General features: G+C 32.3%; 7 protein-coding genes and 1 pseudogene across 8 annotated transcripts, besides 4 other annotated features; 5 read left to right on the top strand and 3 right to left on the bottom strand.

Moving 5' to 3' along the window:
- Positions 1–365: 365 nt before the first annotated feature.
- Positions 366–1268, top strand: TVAGG3_0193640 (protein ubiquitination; the record flags this gene model as incomplete). The annotated part of the gene is made up of 1 exon (XM_001314849.1): positions 366–1268. One exon carries the CDS (start codon positions 366–368, stop codon positions 1266–1268), a length of 903 nt encoding a protein of 300 aa, XP_001314884.1.
- An 84-nt stretch (positions 1269–1352) lies between these two features.
- On the bottom strand, positions 1353–3198 carry TVAGG3_0193630 (O-methyltransferase protein; the record flags this gene model as incomplete). Its single annotated transcript, XM_001314850.1, has 1 exon — positions 1742–2491. One exon carries the CDS (start codon positions 2489–2491, stop codon positions 1742–1744), a length of 750 nt encoding a protein of 249 aa, XP_001314885.1.
- Positions 3199–4312: 1114 nt separating this feature from the next.
- TVAGG3_0193620 (uncharacterized protein) lies at positions 4313–4987 on the top strand (the record flags this gene model as incomplete). The annotated part of the gene is made up of 1 exon (XM_001314851.1): positions 4313–4987. One exon carries the CDS (start codon positions 4313–4315, stop codon positions 4985–4987), a length of 675 nt encoding a protein of 224 aa, XP_001314886.1.
- Positions 4988–5229: 242 nt separating this feature from the next.
- TVAGG3_0193610 (uncharacterized protein) lies at positions 5230–9318 on the top strand (the record flags this gene model as incomplete). Its single annotated transcript, XM_051226067.1, has 1 exon — positions 5230–9318. One exon carries the CDS (start codon positions 5230–5232, stop codon positions 9316–9318), a length of 4089 nt encoding a protein of 1362 aa, XP_051111053.1.
- A 1924-nt stretch (positions 9319–11242) lies between these two features.
- Positions 11243–11326: a mobile genetic element.
- Positions 11327–11376: 50 nt separating this feature from the next.
- Positions 11377–11469: a mobile genetic element.
- A 15-nt stretch (positions 11470–11484) lies between these two features.
- Positions 11485–11594: a mobile genetic element.
- A 362-nt stretch (positions 11595–11956) lies between these two features.
- Positions 11957–12931, top strand: TVAGG3_0193570 (uncharacterized protein; the record flags this gene model as incomplete). The annotated part of the gene is made up of 1 exon (XM_001314852.1): positions 11957–12931. The coding sequence occupies one exon, from the start codon at positions 11957–11959 to the stop codon at positions 12929–12931; it is 975 nt and encodes a 324-aa protein (XP_001314887.1).
- Positions 12932–13959: 1028 nt separating this feature from the next.
- On the bottom strand, positions 13960–14439 carry TVAGG3_0193560 (protein kinase protein; the record flags this gene model as incomplete). Its single annotated transcript, XM_001314853.1, has 1 exon — positions 13960–14439. One exon carries the CDS (start codon positions 14437–14439, stop codon positions 13960–13962), a length of 480 nt encoding a protein of 159 aa, XP_001314888.1.
- Positions 14440–14451: 12 nt separating this feature from the next.
- TVAGG3_0193550 (protein serine/threonine kinase protein) lies at positions 14452–14922 on the bottom strand (the record flags this gene model as incomplete). Its single annotated transcript, XM_001314854.1, has 1 exon — positions 14452–14922. One exon carries the CDS (start codon positions 14920–14922, stop codon positions 14452–14454), a length of 471 nt encoding a protein of 156 aa, XP_001314889.1.
- Positions 14923–19719: 4797 nt separating this feature from the next.
- Positions 19720–19951, top strand: TVAGG3_0193540 (annotated as a pseudogene). The gene has a single exon. A coding segment is annotated over exon 1 (232 nt).
- Positions 19952–21462: 1511 nt separating this feature from the next.
- Positions 21463–22167: part of a mobile genetic element that runs on past the window's edge.

Here is a 22167-nt window from a genome sequence, read left to right as displayed (position 1 = left end):
TCCATGATTGAATCGTAACTTTTCACCTTATTTAACATCATCACCGCACTAAATATTTATATAAGATACTAATCTATAATAATTTAAAATTCGAGCACGTTTTTGGAAAAATTCAGAACATCATCAAATTTTGATTAATGATATTATTTTAACAATCACATTAGTACACTAAAAATAAATGAAAAATAAAAAATTTAACTTTGCCTTAGTTTACTTTTACTATCAAAATATTGCGCTGACTGTTCAATTTGATTTATGAATTATTTTGTATTATTACGCTTGAATTTAAATATATATCATTAATGTAATACCTTATGTAAAAAACGTAATTTATATTTGAGAACCTCAGAATTCCATTTCAAATTATGAGGAACAATATCAGCTATCAAGATATAGCCAATCATATAGATGATTACCTTAAATCAAAGACATTATTCACATCCTTTAATAATCAGGAGATCTTTCACGTATTTGACTACATGAAAGTTAATGGAGATCAAGCCCTTCAAGTATTAGAGCAATGTAAGGGATACATGAATCCAAATGAAGTATTTGAGATGCTTCGCCACTGGAAAATTAACTTTGGCTGGGATGCCAACAAGGTTGCAACAATTTCATTGTTAGTTTCTGAACTCACAGATTGTCGTTTTATTAACGACTACATCAGGTACTTTATTAAGAGAATTATGGACTTTTATGAGAGTTCAATAAAAGGAGTTAAAACAGCTCAGAGAAAAATTGACAAGAAAGATAAGGAAATTAAAGAACTTAGACATGAAAAGGCTGAGCTATTCCAGAAGAACGAATATCAGCAAGATCAGATAGAGATGTACATTCAAATCCAACATGCACACATCAATTTCTTACTTGAGCAGGCAGAGAAGATTGAAGTGGCAGATTTCCGTCTGAATAACTATAAGAAGATAGTTGAGCAGAAGAATGAAGAAATTGAGGGCCTCAAACAGTCTTTGGCTAACACTAATAGTGAATTGAAGAACATTAAAAATTTATTAAAAGCTCAAGGTAATAATCAGGACGCGGCTTCTTCAAACCATAAGATAAAGTCAAGCAAATCTCAGACTGATTTTCCAAAACAGCAAATCAGTACAATGAGATGTGTGATGGCAAACCCTACACAAGTTTACATACCAGAAACACCTAATAATCCAAATGGTTATCAAATCACCAATACAGATTTGGCTCAAGACCAAAAAGTGAATAATCTAATTAACAATCAAAAGGCGAAAGTAACCATGAAGATTACTTAATACTAATACATTCTTTTTTGTTGTTGTAAAATGTTCATTTTTTATTCTTTCCTTAATTTGATTTTGATCATTTTTATTCCTCACCGGAAATTATATAATCGTTTGAGATAATATTTAAATTTAAAGTTATATTGTCTAAAGAGGTTGTAGATTCACATGATACATTACATAAATAAGATATTAATCGAGAGAAAAAAATAATATTTTAGAAATAACAAATATTGTGAATTTATATGCTGGAAATCTATTTTTATGCCAATATTCAAGAATTGGACCTCGAATCTTATTTGCATTTAACATTTATTTTTTTTATATATATAAAAAAGTATTCATCAATAATATTTATTAGCAGGGAAGTTAGTTGGAATCAATTTCGAGGTAAAATTAAGTATATATCGGAACAATAAAAAAATGAAAATTAAGATTTCAAGTTAATACATACAATTTGGAATATTTTTATGAATGCACACAGATTAGTGAAGAACAAAAGTATAAATTGGCATCAATTCTTGAGGATCAAAACCAATTTCATCTTCATCAGGTAATTCATCAATATATTCTTCTTGAACAGTAAGACCGGATTTCTGGAATAGTTCTTTGTAGTGCATGTAAGTTCTAGCAATCGAACAATCTTCTGGATTCCAATTAGCTTCATCTTTCTGAGCTTGCTTATTTGGGTTAGCAACATTATCTTTTACAAATATGAACCCATTTGTGTTTAAGTGCTCTTTACAATTTTTCAAAAATTTAATTGCATCCTCATCAGTAAGAAACATAATTGTCCATTGGGCCCAAAAACAATCAAATACTCCATCAATCTTCCAATCTTGTGCACCACAAGTATATGTTTTAAGAATAACTTTATTTTTAAGCTTTTCTTTAGCTACATCTACAAATTTTTGAACAGGTTCTACTAAATCTATTTCTTTAAAATACTTTGATAGTATTAATTCAGACACTCTTCCAATGCCTGCTCCTATATCAGCACATTTTTGGCATCCCATTCCATGATTAAGCTGATATTTCGATACAAACTGTTCTGATTGAATTGCATCTGTTGAACTGACCTGGGGAAGCCCTCCGAGCATTCCATTGTTATTTGAATCTTGACTTTCCCAATATTTAACACCTGTTTGATACCACTTTCCTTTATACACTTCAAAAACTTGGTCTGGATTTGCCGATCCAGCAGGGATTTCTGGTGATGAATTCCAAATACCCATCAAAATTAAAAATGATCAAAAAGTTCCTATATCGCCCCTTAATTATTACATAGATAATTGAAACATAACACGTATCAGCATGATTACAATACTAATTAATTTTCAATCGTAATGTTTATCATTAATTCCTATATTAAATAGGCAAACATCACATAAAATTTAGCAAAAGCTTACACATATGTAGTTTTGATCGCTCAATTGCAGTCAACACATAATCAATTTTGCTTTAAGGGAAAATAATGAATTTTCAAGACATTATGCTATTTCTTTTCCGTACAAGAAGGTATTACAATTGGAGAAAGGAAGAAAAATACGTATTCTTTTAGCAGTTTAGTGATCGAACATCCGGCATTAGGCAAAATTCAGAAAAGCATTAAAAATCAAATTTATTTATTACAATTTTTGTAAAATGTTTAATCGGTAAAATACTTAGTTTAGATAAAGAAATAATAAAATTATTTCTTGTTATTGAGAGTAAATACTCTCTCTTTGCTCTTCTTTGCACTCATATCTATTTATCGGCCATGAGTAATTCCTGAATACAGTCTTTTCATCAATGGATGATACAATTGAAAATAAAGAAACTTGTTTGTTGTTGTTAATTTGTTTGTAACTGTCGTTGCCTTTAACATAGAGACCTCCAAATGTAGAGTTTTCCGGGATTACTATTAAATCATCGTCTGAATCCATCTCTAAAAATGAAAATGACACAAATCTAAATTCAATCATTTTTGAGATACCGAAAAATATGATGTATTAAAACCGATAAACATAGTAATATCTGTATAAAAATTTTCCAGATTAAAAAATTCAAAGGAGTTTGTCAAAAATCCTTTTAAATTTTTATTGGCATTAAATTATTATATAGTATTAATTGGGATTGGAAAAATTAGAACTGTATAACTCATTCACAATTTTGATCTAAGAATTTTTGAGAAAAAACGGTTAACTTGGCTAAAATCCCTTTAAAATTTTTTCGAGAAGTATAGGTATCTTTATACAATTACATGCTAGATTTTCGATATTTATTGTGTTCTCCAAGATTCTCAAATTCGATGAGAAAATATTTTTAAGAGAGATACGTTTTGAAGTGAAAAATATATATTGTACATACTATTCTTAGCAAAATCTTTAACAAATTCCATTTTATACATTTCTACATCCTTTCAAAAAATGTAATAGTTTTTTGACATACGTCGTTGTTTAAAATAGATTTGTTGTCTTATATATGTGATATTTTTTTCAAAAAAATTTTATCGAAATTAAATAGATACCCCCGAACATGAAAATCTATAATGTGTTCTTTACGCATAGGGTAAATTACGCTAAATATTCGAGATATGCCGGATTTAACATTTTTCTAATATTGAAGCTATGGGCTTGATATCAATTGGTTTATAAAAATAAATATGTTTCTTGAGAGTGAAGATTTTTCTCCTGAATAAATGTTTCTGCATGATAAAAATCTGCGAATTAGATTTTGCCTATATAAATAATGAAAATTAATGAAAACATAGCATTTAAACTACATTTGGTGTAATATGAATTACAAAATATTATTAAATACAGCGATCTCAGCGGTGATATAGAAACATCTCATTTCATTTCTTGAGTTTTATCTATGAAACAGTATAACTATAAATGTAATCTCTAAAAAATACAAATAAATGGTAAAAGCACTTAGTTCAAAATTGTGATAAATTTAGACTTATTTTTCGACGTATGTTAATGAATACAAATAAATTTGAATGCATCAAAGACCCTAAAAACATTAAAATTAACTCATATTCAGTTTAGATTTGGCAGTGTCACTTTTCCTAAATGTTAACACCGTATTATGGGGGTAATCCCGCATATTACGACGACGATTATGATGACGATTCCGATGATGGCGAGGCCTACTATGATTTTAGCGAAGAAGATCTTCTAAAAAGCTTCTATAACATGCCCTTTGGATTTCTTCAACAGATTTTGTTAGATTCTTATATGTCTGATGACTTTGAATCGAGGCTAGCAGATCGTAGAAGCAGGGAACCATATGATGAATATATGTATGATGAGATTTATGAGCAAAGTGATGATCTCAAGTCAAAACTTAGTGATTTAGTATCCCAGAAGGTCAAAAACTATGAAATTATCCAATGGTTTCTCGACAAGCGCCTCTATTTTTCCAATGACATGTATTCCAAAATTTCAGAAGTGACAAAAGTAGCAGACATCAACAAAGGCATCATAAAATTCAAAGAATCAGTGATCAAATGGTCCAATGACAGCAACAAAAAGGAATATGAATGGTTAGAAGCCTTAGCAAAATTTTCATTAGTTTTTGAATTGGTTCAAAGGTCACAAGAAACAGATTTGATTGCTATATATATATATTATCTCAATGGTTTAAAGTCCTTGTTGAGCATCTCCAGGACGTCTGCTCCAAAAAAGACTGCTCTATCCTCACAAGAATCCAAAAAGAAATTGAATTTGGTTTTTACACAACGATAGAAAACTCTCCTGAATTATTATGCAAGCAGAACTTGATAAATAAGATAAATGAGCTGTTAAACCAGAACAAAATCGTATCTAAGTCAATCATAGAGACATTAGAAAATATTTCTGGAACTTATCCATTTTTGACTTCACTTCATTTTCCTGAACCAGATTTGGAGTTATTTATAAAGAAATCATCGAACTATTTCCCTTTCATAGATAAAATAAGAACAATTAAAGAAAATGCTGTCAAACAAATGAAGTCTTTCGCAGATTTCGCAGAATATATAAACTCAAAAACTAAAAATTATAAAAAAGAAGATAAAACAAAATTCTTGGAAATTTGTACGTTATTGGATGAAAAAGTAACAAATGAAAAGATAAGTTTCTATGATGTTGAATGCTACATGGAGGATAGATTCGAAAAATTGCAATTCTTGAATTATATTTTGTCTAAAAATTCTCAAATTTCTGATTTTATGACAAAAGTGACAGTTGTCAGTTCTGTCAATATTCCAATCCGTCTTATATATCTCCGCATCTTGTCTTCCCTCAACGTGCTGGATTTCCCTCACAACTTCATCACAGTGATATCAAGAGGAGAGTTTCTCACAAAAGAAAATTCCCAAAAACTGACAGAAAAAATAGTTGAAAAATTTGAACAAAACGGTTTCATACAGGATTATACAATTAAATTCATGAAGCTGTTCAATTACGCAAAATCAAAGAACTACTTGCATCTCTTGAATATGTTCCTCGAAAAAGAAATAAACGGTTTGTCTGATGATAGGGTTGACGATACAAAATTATTTGATAAAATGATAAAGAGCGAAGAAGAACGTTTAAAGAAGATAGAAGAAGAGAAGAAGAAGGAAGAGATGCGCATCAAAGAAGCCGAAATTATGCATCAGAAGAAGATCGAAGAAATGAGGAAAGAATTCGAAAGAAAAGAAAAAGAAAGGCAAGAAAAAGAGAAAAGAGAAAAAGAACTCAAAGAACAGAGAAGACAAGAAATGCTGCTGCTCAAGAAACAAGAAGAAGAAAGACTCGAAAAACAAAGAAAACAGGAAATGCTATTAAAACAAGAGGAAGAAAAACGAAAGAAACTAGAATTAGAAAAACAAAAACAATTGGAAAAGGAAAGACAATTAAAAGAACAAAAACCATTGCAGCCAAAGAGTTACCCGTCTTTCGAAGAGCAAATTAAGTCACAGATAAAGCCAGTACCTGAAAAACACCAAGTACAAGAAAAGAATGATGAAAAATTGGAAATAAAACGATTAAGTTCCTCACAAATTCAAGAACCTGCTCCTGAAAACTATAAATATAAAAATGAGGCAAAACCGAAAGAAAAACTCACAATTAAAATCGATACACTCAAAGACTTAAGTCAGGAGTTCGCACAGCACGCAATTTGCTTTATTTTATGCATTCCTTATATAATGGAGAAGCCAAATCCGAAGTACGATTTGACATACAACAAACAAGAGTTATTCGATATGTTCAAGGAAGTGAATGACAAAATGGAGTTCGACGAAAAGACCGAATTCGAAGTTTATAAGATTGTGAGAGTTGAAGGAACAAAACTAAGGATCAGCAACAAGTTCAATGGAAAGTACTTCTCTTACAAATACGACGCAGACGGCTACTTACTGCAGTACAACAAAATCAAAGACAACGACCACTTTGTCTTCGAAATCGGAGAGCCTGAGCTGCTGTCATTCAAACTTCCGAAGAAGGTGCAGCACGCAGCGAATCCGGATTTCGATGAGCTCATAAGAATCGGAGAGAGAATCGTCAAGTTATACAACGAGAAACGAGCTCAGAAGAAAAAAATAACTCCTTCAACATGGAAATCATTATCCAACACAAAACAGCCTGAACAAGCCAAACAAGTTAATCAACAACAGAATGATAAGTTTGGAGTATATCGTCCAGTTAATCAGCAGCAACAAATCCAGTCAGAAATAAGTCCAAACTTCAGCGTCTACCAGCCAATAAATCCACAACAAATGGCTCAGGCGAATATGCAACAAATGCAGCAGCAGATGAACGTTCCTCAATATGGAAACTTCCAACAGGGAGATGCATTCAATTTCGGTGTTTACCAACAGATGAATTACCCGCAGCAAAACTATCAGCAGCAGATTCCAAACTACCAACAGATGAATCAGCAGCAATATGGAAACGTTCAACATGTCAATCAACAGCCAAACAACAACAAATTCGGTGTTTACTATCCTCAGCAACAACAAGAACAAACTAATGACAAATTTGGAATTTACACTCCACAAAAACAACAACAAAATGATAAATTTGGAGTATATCATCCACAACAACAAATACAACAACAACAGGTTCAACCACAGAAACAACAACAAAATGATAAGTTTGCAGTGTACCATCCACAACAAATGCAACAACAGCAACAAGAAGACAAGTTTGCTGTCTACAATCCAACGAAAGAACAGAAGCAGCTCAAGAAACATATTAAGAATGACGACAGATTTGGCATCTGGACACCAAATCAGCAGCCAAACACAGTTCCAACTCAAGGATTCCAGATGTACCAAGTTCCACAGCAAAACACAAACACATTCTACGACAAATTCGGCGTTTGGAAACCACAGAAAACTCCTCAGTTTGCTGAAGAACAGATGACTAATTTCATCAACAAGATCAAAGAAGGAGTTTCACGCGACAAAATCAGTAAATTGGCTAAACACACAGTGATTAACAACAACAACAATTTCCATCCATTTATCTGCAAATTAAACAACGAAATCAAGTCTAATTTCACACAGATCAAAGTCAAGACTCAGCCAATAAACTCCCTCCACCAGACTCCGTTTGTCTTCACAGTCAAGACAGACAACACGATCCAAAACATCCATATTGTCGTCAACAACGACGTCTACAGAGATTTCATCAGTCTCCGTCAGGAACAGAACGAGATCCTGATCGAAATAAAGTTCGACATCCTCCCGATCAGCGAGCACTTCATCGACGGCCTCATCGTCTTCGAGACACTCAGCATTCCGTTCCTATTCGACATCACGAAGATCGATCCGACAGTCTACATCAACGTGCGCGACCACCCGTTCTTCTACAACAAGCAGAGCAACAGTGTCTGCCTTGTCAGCGAATCCATTTTCAACGACACGAACATCTTCATCCGGACAATCGACGAGAAAATGAAGAGGATTCCACATTGTGTTGTTATATACGGCAGCCCTCAGCCACCGAGTGTCGAATTCGACGACGACGAGTGCGAGACAGAGCTCTCATTCAAGTACAACACTCAGTGCACGATGACGGTCTTCATAAGCAACTCACTCTACTCGAACATCAACATCCAGTACCTTGTCTACGAGCGCCTATTTGTCTTCAAGTTCTACAACGTGTTGAACCAACAGTTCGACTGCTTCGACCGCGTCCCAATCAAGAGACACCACCAGCGCATGTGTTTCTTCTGCTCATGCGTCTTTGAGGATGAGGGAGACTCTCTGACCTTCGACATCAGCCCATCAAGACACGTCTTTGTTCGCGACATCGACCGCTACGAAAACGACTTCTACTTCTTCGACGTCGATATCGACTCAGAAAAAGGCGACGACTTCTTCCTCGAGATCAGCATCAGGAGCAAGAGCCGCACAATGAAGGAGCGGACAATCCTTGTCCACCTCATCGAAGTCGACTGCGATCGCGACGACATCGTCATCAACAAGAACACTTTGATCGACTCTAAGAAGTTCATCAGAGATTCGCAGGCACAGTACAACGTCATCAGAAAGCAGATACAGCAAGGAGTGAGTGTTTTCGACGTCATCGGACTCACATCTCAGCAGATCCGCCCTGAGTCAATCGACGTCATCAGAGACAGCGAAAACAGAGAATATGACGAAGAAGATGAGTCAAACAAAGTCGCTTTCGATTTCGGCGAAGAGTCGTTTGTTGACCAGAAACTGAACGACTACCAAGTTCCAAGTTTCTCTTACATCAACAGCCAAAACGTTGTCTCTTCGATCAAGGAGACAATCAAGGTCTGCAGCGACCTTCCTTTCTTGGCTCGCGAGTACTGGAGGAACTCTTCCCATGACTCTGACGTCAACGAAGTCCTCCCTCTGAGATTCGTCAGCCTCTTCAGCGTTTGCTCACTTTTGTCGCAGACTTTGTCTAAAGTTGACTCTTCTTTCGACAGAGAGATTGATGACACAACAAAGCAGTTCCACACATCGTACTCTTTCATGAAGATGCAGACACACATTCACGAACACCACTCAACAAACTCCCCGCTCTCTTCTGTATTCAACTTACCTGAATACAAATATTTCTCTGATAAATAAACAAATAGTATTTTATTTATATATTCATGACATTGTTATATTCGCTATTTGAATGATTGATGAGTTTTTCAGCATCTCAATCTTTCCTTTGATGTATTTTGGATGAACTCCAATGTCATCTTCGCCTTTTTGTTCTTTTATTGAAATGTTCGTTACCTGGCAATATCCTGTTGATAAATTAGAGAGTTTTACATAGGGTGGAAAAAATTCACAAAAATGATTATTTGAAATTGAATTTGCACATTTTTTGCGTTTTTGAAAAATTTTGGAGTTGACTATTATTAAAAATCAAATTAATTAATAAAGAATTGCAACAGTTGCGTATGCAGAAAATATAAAAGAAAAAAAATCATTCATTTTTGAATAATTTACACGTATTGATTTTTAAATACACAAATAATGCACAGATTGAATTTAGTATAATCGTTTTTGCGCATTTTTTGCACTTTTAGGAAAACCTAAATGAGACAAATGCAAATAAAAAGGTCCCGTTGTTGAAACAATATTTGCATTTCCTGCATATGAAACTTCTTTATTATCAAAATAACTTTTAGTAACAGTTGGAGATAAGTATTCAAACAATTTATTTCCTTGTAATTCTTTTGTATTTAATTGGGAAATCGCATGTACATTTATAAACTACCGGTATACGACAATTCATTTCAGGTATTTTTGTATCAGATAACTCCGTAATATTTTCGAATTTGATTGCATCTGCTGGTGCATATTTAGATGTAGCAGACTCAGGATATGAATTCGTGTAACAATTTGATGCAGTGATATATGCAGGAGTATATTTCACAATAAACAATGTGTGCACATCTGGATTAATCAATGTACATTTATCGATGAATACACGGATAAAAGATTGGCATCCTAAAACAATATTAACTTTATTATAAATGAGAACAATGTGAAAATGTTATGGTATTATCACCTCGTATTGTTGAAATAATTGATATTGCGTAATAGTTACCAGCTGTTGTGCTATTTATCTCATTCATAAAAGAAACAAAAGTTTTGTTTAATCTATGTGGGGAGTAGAATATTGCTGCAACTCTTGATTTACCTGAGGATATGTTACAACTTCTAGAAAGGAGAATACCGTTTTTCAATGAGATTTGGGTTCCTGGATTTTCCTCTGTGTATTGACCACAATCAGAGATACATGAATCATTGAAATTATTTTGCTTTTCTGCTGTCACTTCGCAGTCAATCCTTTCAAATTGGCCATAATATTCTCCAGGGCTTTCACCTGTAACTTTTGTTGTCGTGTTTAAGGCAACTACTTTCTTTTGCAAAACATCTCCAAGGAAATAAATAGTGAAAGGCGAATAATTATCGCATTGTATTTTGTTGAAAACAGAATATTCAATCAAAAATTTTGCATGAGGACTATTGGAATTATTGCATCTAATACAAATGGCATTATTTGCCAGGTTACTAAATATAACTTCTGTAATGTAGTATCCTGCTTCGGGAACAATAGTTTGATTATTAAAAATTGAATAATCTTGATCTCCGCAAACTTCTTCCCATGATTTAGATAGCCATATGGATCTGATTTTTGATTGGAAGTTAAAATATTGCAATAACCCAACTAAAATTTGGAAGTTCAAATTATACCATATTGAATTTCAATTTTTTGCAATGAGCTTATTTTGCTTTCTAATTTTTATTAAAAAAATAGAATAGAAAAAAAATTTACAATTCTTAAAAATTGAATATGCTAAATTTCTTAAGAAAAATTACAATTTGTCTAGTAGATTCAAAACTTCGGGTCTTAATCCAATTTTCAATTCATCTTTATGCCATAGTTTACAACTATACAATTTTCAACATAAATGTTAATGTTTGCCTCTAAGTATGATAAATGAAATATTTATGTATTAAAATATATCGTTTATTATATGGCAGGAGTGGGGGGACAAAAGTGTCCGTGTCACTTTTCAATAACCCCAAATTTGCATTTTTAATTTTTCTGATTTTAACCTTAAATTGATATCTGCGTAGGGAACAATATCCCAAAACTTTCAAGTGGAGATGGGAGGCTTTGGAGTATATAACATGAATATATAACTCAAAGCCTTCCATCTCCACTATAAATGGGAGAAACTTTATCCAAATGCGAAACTATTTGGATAAAGTTTCTCCCATTTTAAGAATGAATTGAATAGTAAGGAGTGCATAGTATGAATATGTACCTCTTGCAGTGCAATACCTTCTTAAAATGGGAGAAACTTTGTCCGAATGTTAAACTATTCGGACAAAGTTTCTTCCATTTGTAGTGGAGATGGAAGGTTTTGGGATACATATTAATGTTATATACCCAAAAAAAGTCACCTTTTTTCTTTAAAAAAGTGACTTGGGCAATTATGTCACGTGCTCCTGTAGTATATTTCTTAAGTTTAATTTTTAATGAATTTTATCCCCAATTAATAGGGTAGGCATTTGACAAATGCTGATCTTGAATAATTTTCTATGTATTGACAAAGGTTGAGATAAAATTTAAAGATAAATTCCTTTCTCATAATATATTTATATAACCTAATTTATTCTTTTGAGAGGTTATTGATTTTTATTTTTTTCAAAGGTTTTTTTTTACCTATTGAAAATAAAAAAAATTGTATCATTTAAAATGAATGTTCTTTTAGCTAAGTTGCATGCAGCTGGATCATTGTGGAATCAATTCATGGATGATGAAAGTTACAATGAATACAATAATTCGTATCCTTTAGTTTCAACATCAAATTCAAATTTTTTTGTTAGCAATATAAAGATAGAAGATATTCAGAGTTCAGGTATATCAATTCAACCATCTTTATCCGCTAACCTCGTTGTTTCTAGTTCGACATTCATGAAGAGCAAGCTCACAAACTCAATGATTTTCTTCTCAAAAGGAAATTGTGCGCTTTTCAATGTGAAGATATCAGAAAATCAATTCACAAAAGAAATGGAAGGATGTTTAACACACATTGTTGTAAATCAAAAATCACAACCTTCATTTAACCTTAATTTTCTGATTGATTGTTCGATTTCTCAAAATAATTTGGAAAGATCCTCAAATGGTCTATCATCATGCTATCACATTGGTGGAAATCAATCTTTCAAATACTCAAATATAACCAATAACTATAATTCATATGAATCTGGATATGAATTGCAAAAAACATCATCATCTGAAGTAAAATTCTGTCAAATTGTGCAATGCATCAGTGCGTATGATATTGTATCGCATCAAAACGGTAGATATGCTGTAAAATTTTGTAATATATTGAAAAACGTTGTCAATTCTTCATATTCTCAGGGAGTTTTTGTTTCTCAATTCAATGAAGTAGAAACCGAATTCTATTCTTGTTCATTTATCGAAAATGAAGGTCCCTATCTTTTTTACATTTTCAATTCTGGAAGAATTGAGGTGATAGGATGTACATTGTATGGACTATCATCTGTGAACTCTGATAAACTGGATAACTTTTCCATAATTTCGCCAAGATTCTGCAATGAAACTTTTGAGTTTATAACTGTACTAAGTATACATTCAACCCCAACCCCAAATGAAGCAGAAAAACCGGTCGATGAAGGCCTCTTTAAGAAATTCTGGAGATTTTAACTTGATTTTATTGATTGTTTTTGTAAAAAAATAAAATTTGACATTTTAAAAAACTCTTCTATCCAAGCCGTTGCTTATTGCGCAAACGACGGATCACTTTGCTATAACAGTAGTATTGATAATACCAACACCAGTCTCATCATTGATTCTTCTTGCCAAAAATTAACTTACCATTCTTTGAATTATTCACAAATTTCACAAATAAAATTACCAAATTCTATTGTTCAAATAGATGATGATGCTTTTTATTATATTCCTCTTCATGATATTTATATTCCTGCCTCAACTACCTATATATCAACTGGAAATCCATTCAATTTTGCAGATAAGCTGCAAAATATTGAAGTAGATTCTCAAAATCCTAGTTATACATCAGTTGATGGAATCCTTTACACCAAAAACCTTGATTCTTTGATTCATGTACCACGGCATAATGGTTTGAAAGTCTATGTTGCTCCTAGGACCCTTAATAAGCTACAATTTCATTCATTTTATTATCATGAATCAATAGAAACAATAATTTTTCAAAATTCACTTGATATTGAAGATAGAGTTTTTGAAAATGCCTCAAGTTTGGAATCAATGCTAATTCCTCGTGGAAGATTTGTCAAGAGTTTTGGAGAATATGTATTTTACAACACAAATTTTAATCCGGACAAAATTACTACTTATTCTGACTTATATAAGAGTTGTAGAGTCGCATCATTTGCACCATGTACTATAGCTTATCTTCTTTTTTCTTTTGTTTTTATTTCCATGTAAAAAATGTATAATTATAAAGAAATGCCAAATTTGTTTTGATTGTGATGGGTGTATTTATTTCAATCTTTCCTCTATTCGTAGATAGTATCATATTGCCCTATGAGAATATTTTTTATCCTGTTATTAGTTACCCTCAGTTCTGTCCTAAGGAAAATTTAAAATCGAGCCACAACCATATCTCTCAAAAAGGTGTATATTCTAATGATATAACAAATGCACGAAAAATTCAAAACAAAAACAATATTTATTAAACAAGTTGAAAAGTATTACCAAAAAGTTGTACCAGATCTAGTCCTGTACGACTTTTTCACTTCAGGAATGAAACTCTTATAAGAAATTCTAATAAGCTGCTTCTTCCCGATTGTTGATGGGAAAGTTTTTGGCGAATATGACTGTGTTGCCGCGGATTTCTTTGTTGCCATCATTTCTAGAGGAATACCCTCCATGAATTTTGTGGACATGATTGCCTTAAACTGTGTTCTCATCAGAGGATTTTTAATCAGACCGCAGTAGATGAAGTTCTTTGCATGATCGGAAATGTCATCATCGATATCGAATTGGTCGTTGAGGATTGATTGCACAGTTTCTTCAGCATTTTCCTTTTGGAATGGAATTTTTCCTGTTAAACAGTAGCTTAGAATACAACTTATACTCCAAGAGTCTGAACTACTGAAAACACCTTTTGATGTAAGTATTTCTGGTGGGTTAAATGCTGTATTTGACTGTAATAAAAGTGAATTATTCATTGGCTCGTAGAATTAAATAAAATAATTGACAAGGTGGCCTTTTTCATCAACAAAAATTGAATCGGGACTGAATGCACAATACTCCAATCCCAACGTTGATTTAAGATATTGAGCTATTGTAAAGAGTTTCTTAACTAATTCTTGTCCAAGTTTTTCTTCTAATATACCATTCTTATCTATATATTCCCTTAAACTGATTCCCTTAGGTTCGGTCATGATAATGTGAAATTCTTTTGGAAGGTCAATTAGCTCAATAAACTTGCTTATTAAAGGGTGACATGAGTTCTTTAGCAAAGTAATTTCATTGGCCATTTTAGACTTGTTTTCATGCTTGACAAGATCAATTTTTGGGATTGTTCTAACAATTACGATATTGTTTGTAACTTTGTTAATTGCTTTCCAGCATCTGTTATATATACCGCATTTGAATTCGGAAAGAAATGTATAATTACCAGCTTCAGGTACGCGAGTAACGTAATTCATTTATTTGAATGATTTGAAATGGTATTCAATAAATTGAAAAGTATGCAAGTGAATATGTTTGAAATGTAAATGATACTAAAAAAGTATAATTTTAAAAATTTATAGTTATCGTCCAACGTTATTATAGTTATAGAAAAATGAAGTCATAAGCAAATAGAATTGATATGATTTTTTTAACCTGTAAATCAAAATTAAATTGTTAAGAGCGGATAAAACTTGAACATTATGGCATATAAATATACATGGCACGGCGGGCGCAAAAAGTGACAAAATAGAATACCTATGGTGGCAAGACAAAGGAAACATTTTTGTAAGGCAAACATTATATCAAATACCTTTACTTTGTAATAAGAAATATAATTACCACGAAATTACAAATAAATATTGTTTAATATAATTAACAGCAAAATTGTTTTTTATTATTTCCCTTAAGACCTTACTTATTAAGTATACGTATAACAAGCTTGTACTGCATGTATTAGTTAATAGAACAAAAGAAAATGAGCTCAAATGAAAAAAAATTTCATGCTATTTTGGAAATATGCATATTCGAAGTATGAGAGTTGTAAACACTGAGAATTTTAAGCTTTGGTTGATGATAGTCTTTAATTTTTCTTGAAGTAGTAAATTATTTGATATGAAAATTTAATGGCCAGCATAATCAATCGTGTGTTTCGTTTCTTGATTGAGAAACGATGATTGTGTGCTAATGAATTATTGCGTCTGACAGGTTATGATTATGGATACCTGAAATTAAGCTTTTATGGGAAACATCACCGAGCGCCATTTGGCGCCCCTAATGCTGTTTCTATCGGTATGATTAAGGAGCTTTCTTATGCACTTTCATCACTTGAACTTGAACGCTACAAGATATATGCCCCCCTCCCAATGGGAGGTGGGAGCAAAAATTGAAATGTTTACATTGATTTTTGAATACTTTACAAGCACCCCTCCCAGTGGGCGCGGGCGCAAGTGATCGGGTCAAAAAAAATCATAAAAATATTCAAAATTGCGATTTTAATAGATGTTTAAGAAGTAAATTTATTAATAACGATATTTCATAGTACAAAATGTGTTCAATCTCTTCGTAAATCATTCAAAAAAATCAAAAGAATTTCCAAAATTCAATTTTTTTAGTAAAATTTATATCTTTTTCTATCGTCTCCTCCCCACCAGTGGGAGCCACCGGAGGCGCGGGCGGCGCCGCAGGCGCCAAAAAAGTAGCGCCCATCGTGCCATGTATACATATAAATCATCAAAGATTCAAAATATTAAATCGATGATATAAATAAACACGTTACAATGTAATTGAAATTTTGAATTTTTTGTGAACAAAGTTTTGAGGTCACTGTATTTTGAGAGCTGCTTCAATAATATAAAGTGGGAAAATAAAAGAGAATATAACATATTTAGAATATTATAATTATAAATTTTGAAAACATTCCAAACTTTTTTTGAAAATCTTATAAATATTATTATATACACACAACTTATAATATTTCACGATAAGAAATGATTTCTCAAAAGTTGTCGGGCCATTTATCTTGAATTTTTTCAGTATACTGCACGTTTGTGACTGATTTAATCAAAATAAATATTTGTCTTTAATTACAATAGTATCATGCATTATTCTCTTTGAACTTTTCTTATTCTCATACAATTTTATTTTTGGTCTTTTAAATTCTTAATTACTATCTGATTATATACAAGTTCTCATAAAAAAATTTTACAACAAAAATTGATAGAATTTTTCTTCGGTCATATCACGATATTTTTCTTTATCCTTTAAAAGCCTTTTCCAAACTGTTCAAAAATATTAACTTTTTGAGTTATTTTTCTGATACTTTTTTCAATTTTTCATTTCGAATTCAACGTTCATAAAAGATTATATATTCTAAACGCCCCCATCTGGGCACACATTTGTTACCCATATTTACAATATGGTCATTATCAAAATGCAACTCTCGAATAACATATTCAAATAATACTCTTTATTTTGAGTTTAAATTCTAATACTAAGCTATTTCAAGAGAATTCCATATCAAAATATCGATTTCAATCAACAAAGAATAATTGAATCGTTGAACAAAGATTTATGAAACAATCTAATAACTAATGCGAATTCATGAAGTGAAGAATCAAATGCGTCCTTGTTACTATATAATACTGTTAAGAAATTTATAAATATTTAAATTAAGTAACTTACACAGCTATATTGAACTTTGAGTTACCCTTTAATAAAAGATCATATGTCAATTCATTGAGAATTCTTCTGTTATTATGTTTTCAATTTTAAACTCCAAAACCTCAATGGCTACCAAACAAACATTAAATGTGCTTAAATCAAAGAATAGAACAAACAAAAAAGATTTATAAGAAATTTATTTCTTTGATTTTAAATACCCTTAAATTTTTGTTATTGGACAAAAAAGTGACACCAAATCACACTTGTTTGTTGGATCTTACCATTCCAGATAAATATAGCAACTTGATTTTATGAAATTAGATAGATATATGTGTACTTTTATCCCGTGTTGTTTTCTCGAAAACCTAATATCCTATGGGGATGCTGATTTTGAGCTTGTGTAAAAGTCAAGTGTCAATTATATGGCAATATTCTACCATATGTGGTGATGATATTTCAATATGTGTCTTTGTTAAAATTAAAAGTTTGAGATGAAATCAGCCTTATTTTATTTTGATGTGGTATTATTTTTTGTTCTCTATGATGCATTATAATAACATATTAGGAATAAATGCCAACTATTGATTTTCTTGAGAGTTTGGCACAAATCACGTCAAAAGATTATTGATGTCTGGCACGATCATGAGTTGTGCTTTTTTTGGCTTGTCGGGGTATTTGCCTAATGGTTAGAACAGAATGGCTATGTGTTGTCGATAATCATAAATAATTTATTTGGCGCTATATTGTTTATCTAATTTGCAATTATATATTCAGGGGCTAAGACGGTTTATAGGAATAATGCACATAATGAGAAGGCTAGAAGTCGTGATTTTTTGGCGTATTACAAAAAAATCCTATAAAGAATCATATTTGAGCCATATTTTTAAATGCAATGATATCGTTATGGAATTTATATCCAGAATATATAAAGTAATATGAAATTGAGACTGAATAAAAAAAATATAAAAAAAATTAAAGGAAATTAAGTAAAAATATGTTGGACAAAAAAAAAGGTAGTGGGGCTTCCAGGCACTTCGTGCCCTCTAGCCCCGAAGATGTTTAGTATAAATGAAGTTTTTATTCGGAAAATTGTTAGTCTTCTGGTGTGAATTCGGAGGACTCTTCTTCTTCCTCCATTGCTTCTGGGAAGAAGCCTTCTTCTGGGTCGAAAACATTATATAATGTTTCACTTTTCACAAATTATATATGTTTTCATGTTTTTGTCACTTTTTTGTCACTTTTCGGGGGTAAAAACATTTTTATTATTATATATAAATGATTTTACAAAACCACCGTTACCGTTCTTTGGAATAAAGAGTAGATGTAAAGATATTATATTGAGAGAACTTAAGAAACTACCGAATGGTCTAACATTTGTAGATTTGTTCGGTGGAAGTTTCTATATATCCCATTTATGTCATATAATATTCCCAGACTCAAAGATTATATGCAATGACTTCGACAACTATATGGACCGTCTCAAACATATTCCAGACACTAACAAAATATTGAAAGAGTTAAAAGAAAAGATTCAGATAGGTAAGATGGAACGTATACCATTAGATAAGAAAAATATTGTGAGAGAGGTTTTGAAAAAAGCAGAATATATAGACTGGGATAGTATATCTGCTAGACTATTATATAGTGGTGCTATAAGAGTTCATGACATTGAAACACTTATGTCAAAAGTTTTATATCTTAACTATACAAATGTTTTCAAACAGAACATAGAAAAATATATTGAGGGTATAGAGTTTGTGAGATGTCATTGGACAGAGTTGTATGAAAAATATAAAGACAAGGAAAATGTTTTCTTTATAGTGGACCCGCCGTTCTTTAACACATGGGATTTTCAATACCAAGTAGACTGGACTTTGAGAGACTCTTTAGAAACTTTAGACGTTTTACATAACCATCCATGCTTTTACTTTACATCCGATAAAAGTGGTTTGGAAACCGTTATGAGATGGTTAGAGGACATACATGACTATGAGTTTAGATATGACAAGATAGAATATGAGAGAGGTCCTATAAACCGGAGAAAGTGTCACAATAAAGAAATTTTATTAGTAAGTAAATGTGGTTTGAAATAGGACTACTTGTTTTAGGTTTTTCATTGTGTCATTTATTTCTTTGACGTGGCAGAAAAGTACAGAGAATATGAAGATGAACCAATGCCTGCAAATGTTCAGTATATGTACTCGTAAGAGATATTTTTATCTAATATTAAATGGACGCACAGAACTTAGCGAATGCACAGAAACCCGGACAACCAAACCCAGAGAATATTCCAAATGAAGTTAGAATACAAACTGCAATGGCAAACTATGGTCAAGTGCCAACAGATGTACAAATGCAAACTGCCATGTCAAATGACGCTGCGTTAGGTTTGCCACCATGGTATGCAAATATGAGATGGAAAGAGTTTTATACAAACCCTGAAGTGGGATATAAACAACTTTATGCAGATGACGCGAACACAGGAGTTGACCCAGAATATGTTTTCTACCAGAGGAGAAACAGAATGTATGAGCTCCAGTTAAAGAATGCTATGGAACTCAACAGAAACGTAAGAGACTAGGCGGACATTAGATTTTTACATATATAGTAAAATGGGTTTCTTCAGTAAGATAGGAAACTTCTTTCGAAATGTTGGAAGAGGTATATGGAATGGAATAAAACCGTAGGAAGAGGAATTTGGAACGGTGTCAAAAATATTGGTAAAAGGGTAGGTCAGTTTGTTGGTATTATACCTAAAGACCCTGAACCAGAAGAGCAAGCTCTGTTATACAACAGCCTGAACCTGCACCACAGTCTAGTTGGCAACCACAACCGGTATATTAAAAAATTATATTTTTACCGTTCGATAGTAGTTGTATATGAAACTAAGTTCTAAGTAAAACGCATGGTATAATGGAATTATTCTTTTTCTTCCATCTGTAGAAACCATACTTGAAAGTCTGAAATACTTCCACTTGGTGGTTCGTATAACTTTGTAGGTTTTTCGTAAAAGTCATTTGCCAAGCATAAGAAAGAGTTTTGGGCGCCAGAAAATGAAGCATGAACAATAATAGCATCTTGGTCGAAAACATTTTCATTATGTTCCATTTAGGGTTTTCGACTTCATAAAAGTCTGGGTGTACTGGATATGCTGCAGGCTGATTTAACATCCTCATTAAATCTATACCATGCCAAGTTGTTATATTTTGTAGAAAATATAAACGTTTTCTCCAAGGTCTTCTATTCTATTGATTTTAACAGTTGCATTTTTCCTGTCATAAATATATCGAGATGGTATTTCCTTCGTCAATGTTATACTGTTTTGCATATTCGATATAGATATCTTTATTTTTTCTTGAAAAGCTTGAAGAGTTGTTTCTAAGTTTACAAGCAAACTAACTTGTAAAAGTTTTCCCTGTTCAAATTTCTCATACATACGTTTTTCTTTGTTATAGTATCGAACTTCAAACCGACCGTAAATGGGAAACCATGTATGGCTTCTGAAATGAACTTCATTCTACGAAAGCCAATAGCTTTTGTGACAGATGGGTCTCTTAGCCATCTTAATGGGTAGTCAAAACGATAGCCTTCATGCTTTACGGTCTCTGTCTCAAACTTTTGACCGACATTAGTAAAAAGTTCATCTAATGGTTTAGTTGTAGCAACTCTTGAATTTTCTTTTTCTATTGGAAGCATATTTTATCTAGAATAAAAATGTCAAATGAAACAGCGTCTATGAGAGAAATACAACACAACCGACAACTCATTATGCAAGCTCTAAATAAGAACACAACAAACTTTTCAAACTATTCTAAGATATCTGAGTCATTGAAAGAAGGAAACTTAAAACTGACATTAAACCCTTTAACAGATGAGTTTCTATTTCAAGACAAGAAGAACAATACTGTCTGTATAAATCCAACAAAAGGAACTTTAAACGAGAAACCTATAAATGAACTTCTTTTGAAAGCAGATGTTGACAACAAAGCTGACAAAGAATATGTAGACGATGCAATAGCAAAAGAAGAAAAAGAGCTAACAATGCTTATGCAACAAAAGAACATACTCATCCTGAACTAGCAGACAAAACATATGTTGACAATAAAATGTCAAGTGAAGTGACGAGAGCTGAAAACGAATATTCTAAAAAGACTCATACACATTATATTAACCAAATACCAAGTCTTAAGGAAACATTAGAGACAAAAGCAGATGAGGAATATTGTGGCTAGTAAGTTAGAGAAGAAAGCAGATAAGGAATATGTGGATGAAAAGATAATGAAATTATAGAAAGGGCTGAATGGTATCATGAATGGACATCGAAGATATTTAAAAACTAAAGCTGATACAGGATGGTTTCAGGATGTTTAGACCTTAAAGCAGATAAAACTTATGTTAACGATGAGTTAGAGAAGAAAGCAGACAAGAACCATACACATGATTTCTTCACAACTGTTGCTATAGAAAGTATTGAAGGAACGGTTGAAGGAACTGGTGGGGATGCATTATATTGTAAACCTCCTAACTTTCCACAAGGTTTAACATCGGATGACAACATAACGACGATGAAAAACATTAGATGTAAAGATGTTTATGTCATGAAGGATGAACATAATATTAAATTCACTGCTCAAGATTTATATGACAAGAAAGCAGACAAAACAGAGCTTCAAACATTAAAGACAGAAATGCTTCAAACATTATATCCTATAGGCTCTATTTATTACGTCAATGAACTCTACCAGACCAGAAACAGTTCTGGGTTTTGGAACTTGGACTCAAATAGTCGACAGGTTTTTTGTATTGTGCAAACTCTTCAAAGGAAACAGTGGGGAAGTAAAACGATTTCAGGTGAAAATTTACCTGCACACAGTCACTACATAGATTTAAGTACATCTCAAGAGGTTGGCATAAGCATAGATATTGGGATTGGTCAGCAATGATAAAAGGTAAAGGATATGATGTTAAAGACGACGTTAAGTTTGCTATAAATTGTTACTGGAGTTAACACTGAGGGAGGAGGAAACCATACACATCACGTTTCAGATATACTTCTCTCT

The sequence above is a fragment of the Trichomonas vaginalis genome, chromosome IV (genome assembly GCF_026262505.1).
Source record: "Trichomonas vaginalis G3 chromosome IV, whole genome shotgun sequence".
In the NCBI taxonomy this organism is placed as follows: Eukaryota; Parabasalia; order Trichomonadida; family Trichomonadidae; genus Trichomonas; species Trichomonas vaginalis.
Note: the sequence above shows the minus strand (reverse complement) of the source record. Positions and strands in the feature narration are given on the sequence as shown.